The 11,961-nt window shown below is 52.0% G+C and overlaps 6 protein-coding genes across 6 annotated transcripts; 5 read left to right on the top strand and 1 right to left on the bottom strand.

Moving 5' to 3' along the window:
* Positions 1-144: 144 nt before the first annotated feature.
* J4E83_001459 (uncharacterized protein) lies at positions 145-2,269 on the top strand (the record flags this gene model as incomplete). Its single annotated transcript, XM_049328415.1, has 3 exons — positions 145-601; positions 651-1,869; positions 1,918-2,269. The coding sequence occupies 3 exons, from the start codon at positions 145-147 to the stop codon at positions 2,267-2,269; spliced, it is 2,028 nt and encodes a 675-aa protein (XP_049192933.1).
* A 432-nt stretch (positions 2,270-2,701) lies between these two features.
* J4E83_001458 (uncharacterized protein) lies at positions 2,702-3,705 on the top strand (the record flags this gene model as incomplete). Its single annotated transcript, XM_049328414.1, has 4 exons — positions 2,702-2,767; positions 2,835-2,993; positions 3,061-3,610; positions 3,671-3,705. 4 exons carry the CDS (start codon positions 2,702-2,704, stop codon positions 3,703-3,705), a joined length of 810 nt encoding a protein of 269 aa, XP_049192932.1.
* A 391-nt stretch (positions 3,706-4,096) lies between these two features.
* Positions 4,097-5,206, bottom strand: J4E83_001457 (uncharacterized protein; the record flags this gene model as incomplete). Its single annotated transcript, XM_049328413.1, has 3 exons — positions 4,097-4,319; positions 4,371-4,994; positions 5,052-5,206. The coding sequence occupies 3 exons, from the start codon at positions 5,204-5,206 to the stop codon at positions 4,097-4,099; spliced, it is 1,002 nt and encodes a 333-aa protein (XP_049192931.1).
* A 1,804-nt stretch (positions 5,207-7,010) lies between these two features.
* J4E83_001456 (uncharacterized protein) lies at positions 7,011-8,201 on the top strand (the record flags this gene model as incomplete). Its single annotated transcript, XM_049328412.1, has 3 exons — positions 7,011-7,290; positions 7,338-7,391; positions 7,450-8,201. 3 exons carry the CDS (start codon positions 7,011-7,013, stop codon positions 8,199-8,201), a joined length of 1,086 nt encoding a protein of 361 aa, XP_049192930.1.
* Positions 8,202-8,817: 616 nt separating this feature from the next.
* On the top strand, positions 8,818-9,917 carry J4E83_001455 (uncharacterized protein; the record flags this gene model as incomplete). The annotated part of the gene is made up of 2 exons (XM_049328411.1): positions 8,818-9,266; positions 9,545-9,917. The coding sequence occupies 2 exons, from the start codon at positions 8,818-8,820 to the stop codon at positions 9,915-9,917; spliced, it is 822 nt and encodes a 273-aa protein (XP_049192929.1).
* Positions 9,918-10,455: 538 nt separating this feature from the next.
* On the top strand, positions 10,456-11,557 carry J4E83_001454 (uncharacterized protein; the record flags this gene model as incomplete). The annotated part of the gene is made up of 2 exons (XM_049328410.1): positions 10,456-10,968; positions 11,024-11,557. 2 exons carry the CDS (start codon positions 10,456-10,458, stop codon positions 11,555-11,557), a joined length of 1,047 nt encoding a protein of 348 aa, XP_049192928.1.
* Between the last annotated feature and the right edge of the window lie 404 nt (positions 11,558-11,961).

Raw genomic sequence — 11,961 nt, 5'->3', positions numbered from 1 at the left:
AAATAACCTGAGCCTATATTACGTTGGGGTTTGGCTAGCTTTCGTCCCCATACTGATGTAGACTGCAGGGCACCTGTTCCGTTTCATCCTTGTATAAAGTGCTGCGCTCCCACACCACGTTAATCGGGGAATCTTGCAGGCAAGATGTCGGAGAAACAGAAGGGCATCTCCCTCCGCAAGAAGCGAGGGGACAAGAGCAAGAAGAACGCGCCGCCGCCCACCATCAGCGCGCCGCGACAGATTAGTGCGCCCATGCCCGCAGGCGTCGCTGCTGCTGCTGCTGCTTCACTCCCAAGCTCCGGGCGCCCTTCGAACGAATCCAGCCGATCGAGGACCAGACAGGATGGCCCTCCATCACAGCCAAGACCGCAGCGGCCAGACAAGACGGCGGATCTCGTCAAGAGGAGGTACTCCCAGAAGATCACGACGCTTCCTAGCGATTTCGGAAATGGGGAGCCTATGCCGCAGATGCCACAAATGCCTGTTCAGTACAGAGAGAAGAGCCAGACGAGAGAGGGACGGCCGCCCGGAAGCTCCAATGGACGGGTCCTGCAAGTCGACCCGCGCGCATTGCGGGACCCCAACCTGGAAGTAGAGCGATGTAAGGCCAACATATGGTGATGTGACTGTCTGCATGCTGACTCGCACAGATGTATCGACTATCCTCGCAGACGCCTCTGAAGCAGACATCAGCCGCTACCAGGACGAGCTGCGCAAGACGAAGCATCGCACATCGCTCGACCTCCAGCACAACGTATACCAAAACCGCACACAGTTTATCAAGATCAGTAAAGAAGCAGAGAAGCTCAAGGGCGAAATGCGGACGCTTCGTCAGTTGATGTCTGACCTGACAACTACCTTGGAGCAGACAGCATCAGCTACGGGTGCCGCCAATGACACCGCGAGCTCGCGAAGAGCTAACCGAAGTTCGATCGGAGATCTCAATCAATTGCGCGCAGGCCAGCTACAGCAGCTTTACAGGGACGTTGAGGGCTCGCAAAAGTATCTACCACCTATCCCCGGACGATATATCGTGTGGAAGTCAACGAGATGGTTCGAACTGGACTCTGCAACCCTCAAGGCAAGACGAAGAGTGAGACTACTGCTACTGAATGATCATCTCCTTATCGCGTCAGAGAAAAAGGCACGCAACGATGTTCCCGGACAGCGTGATGGCAACAGAGCGAATATGGAGTTTACTGCCCAGAGATGTTTTCCCCTACAGGATACCCAAGTGATTAGGACGCCAGAAGAGCGCATCATCATACGCGCTGGATCTGAATCTTTCACATACGACACCAAGAAGGAAGACAGCGGTGATAAATCCGCTTTCGTGGCTACTTTCCGCAAGACGAAGGATGACCTGCGCAAGAGCCAAGAAGCGGATGTGCAGGAGAAAGACCGAACGCAAGATTCCTACAGCCACCTTCTTTCACGCGACCCTGCTTTCATGAACAGGACAGAGTTGTTGGACAATCTCTCAGACGGCATCAACAACGAGCAAGTCAGTACTTTTGTTGACATTGACGGACAACAGCGCAATATCCGGTGGGTAGAAAGTCAACTAGACGATTTAGACATTGAGATCGCGCTTCAACATTTTCAGGAAGCAGTCCTGAAAGTGGATCGGCTCAAGGCACTTGCAAAGAACATTAGAAGCAATGAGATGGCCAAGACAATCGTCACCTACAAGGTCAATGAGCGCGCTGCGAAGCTTGCGAATGTTCTAGTCAAGCACATGGTAGAGCACAACAACTGGTTCACCTCTGTCAGGCAACACGTGAGTTGGGTAGTCCAACTAGGCTTCGAAGACCGCGCACGAGAAGCCTATCTGGAAGCTCGCGGTAACCTGATCAGAACTCGCACGCGGTATGTCTCCACTCCATCAAAGTCTACATCACCCACTGACTCTTTCAGGCAATGTATATTCGAAGGCAATCTCCCAGACTATATCTTCCAGATCTCCTACATCTATTTCACCATCATCAAGAACACCGTCGATATGTACCAGAAGTGCTTCCCACAACAGCTCATGTCCGCGTGCGTCAAGTGGTCGAAAGAGCACATCGACCAATTCAACATACTATTAAAAAGGCAGCTGAGTAGCGTGGATGAAGGTGGCAATGTATGGAACGAGTGCTTGAGATTAGCACATGAACATGCTGAGATGCTGAGGGAGGTTGGACTGGATTTTACTGAGTTGGTTGGGAATGGAATCAGTGAACAGGACGGCGAAGAAGACCAGCCAGTAGGTTTAGGAGTGTCTTAAGCATTGGGGTGCGTTCAACAATGGAATCACACGCCTCGCAAACAACAAACATTTTCAACATGACCGTTAGCGTTTCGCGTCCATCGTCGCAGCAGCATGTATTTTTCTTTGTCCACCCCCGCCGCTACTACCTTATCCATAGCCGCCTACCACTCTCACCAAGACTCTCTCAGACTTCTCATCACTACTAGTCTCTCTATGCTGGCTTAAAAACGGCGCTAAGTGTGTTAGCGTGTCGCTTGTTGTCGTTGCCTTGTGAGATCTCGCCTTCACCAAGGGAATAGGGTCTATGGCTGACTACAATTGTTAGTTGCCTCTCTCACTCTTACATTCAACAATTTCGCTTGAAATTAGGACAACGACTCTCCAACTCGTACCAAATCTGCCAACAGTTTCGCAGCATCAAGATTCTGTTCGACTACCACCTCCAAGATGCCCACGGAAGCAGAGAATATCAATTATCTATACTTGGTCCTAACCAACGATGGTAGCCCTGTCGTAAGTCTCATCGTCTCCTTCTTCGGTTCGTATCTTCATACAAGTCCCATATACTTACTCCTTCTAGATCGATTGGGATGCCGTCTCCGCCGCGCTCGATCTCAGCAAAGGCGCCGTGACAAAGCGATGGTCGCGTCTCAAGCAGTCCATGGATAGGAACGAAGCGCCCGGAGGTACAACGTACCAGTTTCTTTGGCTTTGCGTTAAGCACCACAAGCGAACTCAGGTGAGCACCAATTCACGTTCAGCCACATAGTTCGAGAAACCAGCAGCCACTAACAAAAATGTATTAGCCCCCAAACTGGAGTGAAATCGCAGCCAAGGCCAATACTACTTCGGGAGCGGCGTCCAAGCGCTACTCTCGTATGAAGAAGGTATTCGAGGACAACGACACCGCCCCCGATGCAGGCACTCCTCGCTCGCCCGTCAAGAACACACCCACCAAGGCCAAGGGTACTCCGAAGTCGGCCGCCAGGAAGCCTCGCAAGGCTACCACTTCTTCCGGCGACGATCAGGACGACGTTCAAACTACCCCGGTCAGTAAGCGCAAGCGTGCCTCGCCGAAGAAGAAGCTCGCCGCTACCGATGAGGAAGCCGAGGTCAAGCCTGAGCCAGACAACGAGGGCGAAGATGAGGACGATGAGCTCCTAGATTCCAAGCCCAAACGCGCGAAGGTCGGCAAGAACAAGATCAAGGTCATCCCCAAGCCTAAGCCCAAGGATATCGTCAAGAAGGAAGAGACCACCGACGACGGCGAGGACTCTTTCGTCGACGCCCAGGAATCGCTTGACCACCAGGAAGATGCTCAGGATGTCCACGACGACAGCTACGCCGTTCAAGATCGTAAGTTTTCCTACCCTCCAAATCCCCAACATCCCCATCAGCATACTGAACATTTGCTAGCTGACTCGCTTGGTTACAGCGATGACTTCATCTGAGCTGCATGCGCCAGCTGATCTGAGCTGTGTCGATGGTTGCGCGCAATGTACTTGCCATGCCACCGAAATCGCTAGCGTACTTATGAGCAGGGACTCGGGAATGGCTCAGTCACAGCGCGTAGAGCTTGAGGAGATAGTAGGTAAAATGGGCTGAGAGTTCTCTTTATCTTCACGAGAAGTCTGGTGGATTTCTGCAGCATGCATTACATGAAATTTGGCGTCGGACGGTATACGGTGCATAACGATGGCGTCAACTGAGTTTCATGGGAAAAGGCTTTCAATCTTTGTATTCGATGCGCAGAGTGTTTGATTCTTGAAAGCGCTGAGCTAATAAAATCCTTCCACGCCCTTCATACAGCCAGTTCGTGATACTTTCTCACGAGCCTGCCAATTACGGTGTCAAGACCAGTTTTCCAGTTGTCTTCCTACTCTCGATGTCCTGGGTCGCACGCACAATCTCGCTCAACGGATACACGTCGTGAATCTTGACATTCAGTCCGTCCTTCTCGATGAAGTTCCACAGCTCCTTTGCCGCCGTCTGCAGCTCCTCGCGAGTAGCGATGTAGTTGAACAGCGTAGGTCGAACGAGCTTGACGTTCTTTGCTCCCAAGCGACTAGACGATGTGTCAGCTACTTTTCACATGAATAGTAAAAGAAAGACTCACGCAAGAGCGAAACCCTCAACTGGTCCCGATGCGTTTCCAAACGAGCACATTGTACCCTTCCTCCTTACGACAGCCAGTGAGCTGTCAAAGGTGGACTTGCCGACAGAGTCGAAGACTGCGTGCACACCCTCGCCTCCAGTGGTCTCTAGCACTTTCTTGACGAAAGCATCTCGGTTGTCCTCGTGGTATTCTAGTAGCACCTCTGCGCCGTTCTGTTTCGCCAAGTTCCTCTTCTCCTCTGTGCTAGCTGTAGCAATGACCCTTGCGCCAACCGCCTTCAGCAACTGGCAGAGCCATAATCCTACGCCGCCAGCTGCGGCGGTGACGAGAATCCAGTCGCCTTCCTTGACTTCGTAAGCATCACGGATTAGAGTAACGGCGGTTAGTGCCTGGAGAAGCGAAGCGGCGGCTGTCTTGGTGGAGATGGAATCAGGGAGGGCAATTGTGTAGTTCGCCGGTGCAGCAGTGTACTCTGCGTACGCCGATTGCCCCATGTAGGCTACGCGCGCACCAGGTTTGAGATCAGAAGGTGCGTTGGGTCCGACGGAAGCGACGGTTCCAGCGCCTTCCCGACCGAGAACATACGGGAACTGCGGCGGCTTATATACACCGGAGCGGAAGTAGCTGGCGACAGTTTAGCATGAAATCTTGGTTTCTAAGCAGGTGGAAAGGTGTGCTCACGTGTCGATGTAGTTGATGCCGATGAACTCGTTCTTGACCAGGACCTCGCCCTCCTTGGGCTCTGGAACCGGTACATCAGTCTTGTACTGCAGAACTTCTGTTCCACCGGTCTTCTCAATGTACACGGCCTTCATGGTCTTTGGGAGTGAAGACATGGTTCTAATGATGGATCGTCTTGGAACGATGTGCGAATTGATGGCTGCGAGTCGTGCTGTCGATCTAGAAAGTAGATTTGTCGAGCGCAGAGTGTATGATGCCAGCGTCATGAATCACAAGAGATGGGCTGGTGGTCGGCTCAATATAAGCAAGCTATCTCAAGAGAGGCATGCCCGTTGATGATAAATACTCTCGGACACGGCGTTAATTCCGAGTGATCTGCGAGGTGACACCCCCGCTCCCCGCACACGTCATTATCGTCTCAGTTCGCGACTTCCATTTCGACGCGGCAGACACAGTCGCCTTCCATTTCTGATGAATTACTGCATCGGCCTCTATGAAGATGTACTTCGTAGGGCGCGCCAGCATTGTGTCAACCCGATAGGGCGTGTTCATTACAAAGCGACGTGTTCATAGATGCTACAAGTTAGCCAGGCGGGCATCGCCCGCCGTTAATCGGCCTGCTGTGCTGCGCGCCATCTCTCAAGCATCTATGGTGTTCTATCTCTTTCCTCACTTTGATCATGTGCATATTTGTGCACCTTGCATCCTCCCCACTAGGTACGCGCAGGTAGAGAATACACCACTTGAATTAGGATAGGCTCCTGGTAGAGCGAAGCAGCCTGATTAGTATCGCGTCTGTAAACTATTACCTAGGTAGACTACGATGTCACTTTTACTGGCAACAGCAATCTCTTGCTCTCTCTCTCTCTCTCTCTCTCTCTCTCTCGCTCTCCCCTTCGGAAGCCAAAACACGCGAGTCTACTTCCCACGTCTATGACTACCTGGGGATGTCTATCTCTCTATTGATTGAGCCGCCTCACTCGTAGTCCACCCTTCAGGTCAAAAGGGCAGAGACCTACGCAAGAACATGTGAGATCAGCAACAGAATCTAGGCATACCGTAAGCTCGCTACTGTCCCGACTTCCATATCAATATACTACCGAAAGGACAGCCTGGAGCATTCTACGCGCCCTTCTCGATGACGACGAATTGTCCCACGGAGGCGCCGACGTAGTCTCAGGCGACTCGGAACTGGCAGACGAAACAGGAGCCGGGAGGTTCTCAGGCTGCTCCGTAGGAGCAGCGGCAATATCTTTACTGGACGTTACCGCATACGTGACCTCAGCCCCCGTATGAAACCCCAATATGCCTGGCATTATCGGCATTCAAGTGCTTTCACTGATATTCAACTAGTATGACCTAGCAGTGGCTGAGCGTGGCAATGCATCGGAGGCTGTTATCAAGATGCCCTCCCATTAGAGCTCAGTGAAGACGTAGAAAGAAGACTGGAATCGCGAATTATGCATATACGGTATGGGGATTTGGACTACTTGCTCTACACGCCCCTTCCTAAAGCAGCATTGCGCTCGCGCGGAATGTTTGAAAAGCGGTGACCGAGCGCGCAGTGCAAACGGCCACACATTCTACTAGTCTCGCACAGTCTCCTCGCCCTTGACACTACATTGAACGATATCCATCGCCGTCCAACATCGCCTTCTTACACCGAATACCCGACGTTCGCTACCCGGTGCTATCATGCTGGTTCCTGAAACGCCTCAGTGTCAGCTCAAGGATGCTCTGGCGGTTCGTGAATGGGCGAGGACCATCTGCCCTGTCGAATTCGAGACACTGCCTGACCCGGAAGATATTGAGACCTATTTTCTGGATATTGCTGAGACATCCACAATCTTATAAGCCATCGCATTCACGAGCTTCGACCCATCTTGCACGGCCGCCGAGCGGCTCTGTCCTGGCACTAGAGAGATCACTGTACTTGCGTTCATTCAAGAGTCTTCGCTGATGGCCTGTCCGATCCGTGGTGAGCAAATTGGCGGCAAGTTCGACTTGCTCAAATGGCTCAAAGATTACGGCCCGACGTTCTTGGACGCGTTCGCTTCGTGTTCACTGGATGACCGTCAATGCCCCACCCCTGTCGAGATCGCGCTTGAGATAGAGGCGACCATCAGATACTACCTTGCGGCGAAAGGGGTGGTAAAGGCTCTAGAATGTGATGATCAGATGTTCAAATGGAACTTCGCACGCGCATGTCATCGCCAGCATCAGAAGCTGTTGAAGGAGGGTAAGTCAGAAGTGAACCTTAATTCGACAGCATCTAATCTATCACAGGTCATACAGAAGCTTTTGAATCGACCGAACGAGTTCGGATGTCCAGAAAGACGCGTACGCGCAGTAAGGAACTTTCCTTCTTCCCGATGGCACAATCATTGACCACAAATAGGCGATCGCCCAGAAGAAGCTTCGCGCTCTGTCGAACAACGTATCACAGGACTTCTTGAGTCCTCGCAGATGTCTCGAGATATCGACGGCGCTCACGAGCGATCCGGCGAGGAAGGAGACGCAAACGACAACAACACGACAAGCCGTACCTTGAACGAGAACCAGCAGCGCAGCGCCCTCAACGATGATACCAACATCGCCAATCTACAACGCGAGATCAAGAAGTTGCGTGTAAGACAAAAGAAGACAATGCGTCTTGAGGACAAATTCGCTACACTAGAGGTACGCTTGACTGCTTCAGAGAACAGAGAGAAGGCCATGAGTGACCGGCTTGATGCCATTACTCAGGAGCGGGATGACATGGAACAGCAGCACCAGACGCTTTGGAATGAATGTTTCTTCTTCAAGGCAGTCCAGGTAGATCGCACCAACACGGCTCTCGAAGCAGTGTTAGTTCTGTTCAACGACCTTACTCTACTCGAAGGTGAGGTTGAAAGGCTGACAACTGAGCACGAAGAGCTTAAGAAAGAGAACAGCGGCCTGGGAGGCAAGTTGCAGACTATGATCGAGTTTGCTATGAAGTCAAAGAAAACCACAGTTCTGCATAGGATCGCGAACGAGTCAGCTATGGCTCACATCAAGAAGCTAGAGGAGAAGGTCGAAGAGCTGGAGACACAGATGAGAAAGCAAGAGACTTTGGTCAAACAAGAAGAATTCGAGAAACGCCGCAGCGCTATGGACTCGGCTCATTGAGCCTGGCGATTGCCATATGTCATAACTTTGTGTTTTGAGGGTTACAGAAAGTTGGCGTAATGCCTGCAGCAGATGCCGTCTTCGTCTGTACAAATCAAGCGTTCTGGCTTATCCAAAGTTTGGAAGGTGCTATCGCAATGTGGAAAGTACGATAAGAAAGGGATATCATCGGAATGGCAAGGAAGAAATGCGCGGAATATAGAGAAAACCGTTGTTGGATCGCACAGTAGGCAATCATCTTGCCCAAGAACTAAAGCTCGGTGGTTCTGAAGACCACACTTACGGATAGGGCTGCAAAACACGCCCATGTTTCCACAACCAGTATATCAAAATCCTGTCACACTCCCCAGATCTGATGCTAGAGTGAGGTGTCCTCTCTCACTGTTCGCGTAGTTGTATGAAGTTGAGTTGTCCGCTGCTTCCCTCTCATCGCTCCTCCCTCAATCGCTTTCATCGGCGCGCGTCGGTGAGGCCACTAACCACTTCCGGTACCTTCAGTCGTCATATCACGGTGAAGATGAGCCCACTTTAGGCGCAATCTTCCACAGCTTCGATTCGCCCTGCGAGAATCTTTGTAACAACACGCCCATTCGTTCAGATTGCACACTCCCACACCATGGCGCCCACCGGAATCACCCTCGAGGACGTACAAGCATGGGCAATCCGAGATTTCCCTGACCAGTTCAAGCACCTACCTGATGCAGGAGCATTTCGTACACAGTTCAACATCATCCGCGGGTACAATCATGACAGAGGCTTCAAAAGCTTTGTCATAGGCAGCACCTACACTAAAACAAGGAAGCAGATAGACCTCATGGCCTGGCTTGCAGGTCCTCACATAGTCATCGGCTGCATTGGAAAGAACCGGAAAGGGGAGCCACAGATTCGTCCTATGACCTTGACAAAAGAGAACGCCTCTTCTTGGACCTTGGAATTTCCGTTCAACTTGATTCCACCGACTCAAAGCCAGACAGAGGTTGCTTGCTGTGATGCTATGCTACGCTACTACTTCCTTGCAAAAGGCTGGAGTGAAGGCGTAATCGACGACTCGAACCTGTTCAACAGGTTCGTAGCCAGGTTTCCCTATGCGTGCCGGGCTATTGCCGACGCGGTCGCGGAGAGGCCCGAACTGGTTACGACCCCATACGCTACGATCTTTCCACCAGAAGCTAGTCGTGCGCCGATAGCATCAGCAAACTACCAGTGTATGTCTAAGATCAGCCATCAATAAGTTCCGATTACTAACAGTTGAGCTCAGCGCCTTGTTCCAAGAGGGCTCCCTACCTTTTCGAGCAGATTGCCAACGATCCACTCCCAAACAGCTCGTATACTGTGCTCAGCAGCCCGTCGCCCAGTCCGCCGCCGATTGAGGGTCCTGTAACGCGCCAGGTACTACGCTCCCCACTTGAGCTGCAGTCCCGATTCGGATATCCACAACCAGACAATCCTGGTGGGGACCAGATGGCGGCACTCGATGAATCGAACAATGCCGGCGAGCGAGACAGCCCCGGGCTACGAAACAAGCTTTTTGATCTCAACATCCAACTCATGATCGCGGAGGGTCGCGCTCGGGATGCCGAGACAGTAGCGCAGAAAGCTCAAGAAGAGTCACAACTCTGGAAGAAAAGGTACGAAGAAGCCGAGTCGTACAGAACCAAATATGAGAAGATTCGGAGCCACTTTGGATTGCAGGAGCAGGATGAACGCAGAGCGTGAAGGTCAAGGGTCAGAAGTGGAACTGAGAGGATGGGAGTCGTGAATGGAGATGTCGCGCATCGTGCCAGCGATAAAGGAGGTGCGGATAACGTTTCGGTCGTAGCAGCGGCGGAGGGCGAATAATTGATGCGGGAGGCAGCGCTGTGCAATAATATCTGAGGGTAAACCTGGGCGATCCGATCGCATGAGCGTAGCGACACAGTCAGCTTTGCTTTGAGGAATACATCGCTTTCGTGCGTAAATTCTTACCGGTGCTCTTTGATGGAGGGAAGATGAGACGTGTCCAGGGTCCATTCACATGGGCTCTTGAGAGACAAGGGCGCCCCGCTTACGTCGCGGACGCGTTCCCACGCGGACGCAGCGTGAACCAAGTTCGCGCACCGCCGCTACGTCATCGCTCACATCGCAATCAAGCACAAGCCCACAAACATCTACCGCGCGCAGAATCCCCACCTCACATGATTGATGCGCATATACATATTTTACTACTCTTCCATCACTAGAGCATATTCCAAACCTATTTGAGGTTCTTTTCGGCATGGGCGCGTTACTTTCCTCCATCCTTGCGCCTATCGCCCTACCGCTGGGCTCATTTTTGGCCATTCCTATGCTATCCTCATGGTCGACAGGCCTAAACCTCATCTTCCTCTCGGTCGCATGGACGACAATCGCCGCATCTTATTCTCCTCTTCAGCTTGAGCTAGTTGCGCCCCTAGTAATTCGGCTATCTCTCTACATCATACCCAGCCTGATCTTCTTGCTATTCGATATTGGGTTACCAAGTCTAGCAATCGAGTTCAAGTCCCAGGGACAATGGGGTATCCCAAACAATCAAAAGGGTGGCGCACGCGCAGTGAGAAGGGTGATTGCGTGGAGCTGTGCAAATGTGCTGCTCAGTGTGGCGTTGCAAGCGGGTATTGAGTTCTTGATCACAGACGTACTGCAGATGAGGAGTCTGCTACTCATCAAAGGCAGTCGATGGGGGCTGAATCACCTGCCAAACCCATGGACGATGGTCAAACATGGCATTATCGGACTCTTATCTCGTAACGTAAGATCCCATGATTGCGTTCCCTAACAAAGACGTACTAATAGACATGTCGTAGGTTTTGCAATACTATATCCACACACATCTGCTGCACTCTCCGACCGGCGGTGCACTCTCCGACTTGCATCAGAGCTGGCACCACAGCATCAGGATCCCCTACTCCTTTGCCGCAAACTACGACCACCCCATCTGCCACCTCCTGCACCGCTTCCTACCTCTATACCTTCCAGCGATTGCTCTGCGGATGCATATCCTCACTTACTTGATCCTAATAGCTATCTTCAGTCTAGAAGAGACCTTCGTGTACTCTGGGTACAATGTCCTACCCTCAACCATCATGCTGCGAGGCATGGCACGACGCGCCGATGCGCACATGATGAGTGAAGGAGAGGGTAATTACGGATGCATGGGTGTTTTGGACTGGTGCCACGGGACAACAATTGGTAAGGATGTCGTTGAGGACCTGAAGGCGGAGATGGAGAAGCACAACGTGGAGGAGAAGGCGGGGAAAGCTATAGATGGCGCGGGGGAAGCGGCGAACGGACTGGCGGGGAAGTTTGGCAGGGCTAGGAAAGGAAGGGGAAAGAAGTAAGTAGGTCAATCGGCGAGCCTAGGGTCATGTAACGAGGTCTGTATACGTGTGGCATTGGCGCAATTGGTTCGGTGGTAGTGTCCTTGGTTAGCGGTCGCTTCTGATACCCTCACGTCTGGTCGCCGGGTGTTCGTGGGCAGTTGGCGCAGTATCGGTCGAAGAATGTAACGTCTGTATCTCTATTCCTTGCATCAGTACTCGATTACCACCCAGTATGTACTGCGCCAATTGAACGCCCAACTATGACATCACGCAAGCGGAGACCAAATGTTCACTTTTGGACCGTCTCAGATTCGCTCGCTTCATATAAAGCCTTATGGTAAATGCCTTGTCGGAATCCTCCATGAAAAAAATTGGCTGCCGTGCCGCTGCGATTCTTGTTTACCGCTAGTACAGCCGCAGTA

Source organism: Alternaria metachromatica (assembly GCF_023757995.1).
Source record: "Alternaria metachromatica strain BMP 0045 chromosome Unknown scaffold_2, whole genome shotgun sequence".
NCBI lineage: Eukaryota > Fungi > Ascomycota > Dothideomycetes > Pleosporales > Pleosporaceae > Alternaria > Alternaria metachromatica.
This window is presented reverse-complemented; position numbering and strand designations above follow the sequence as displayed.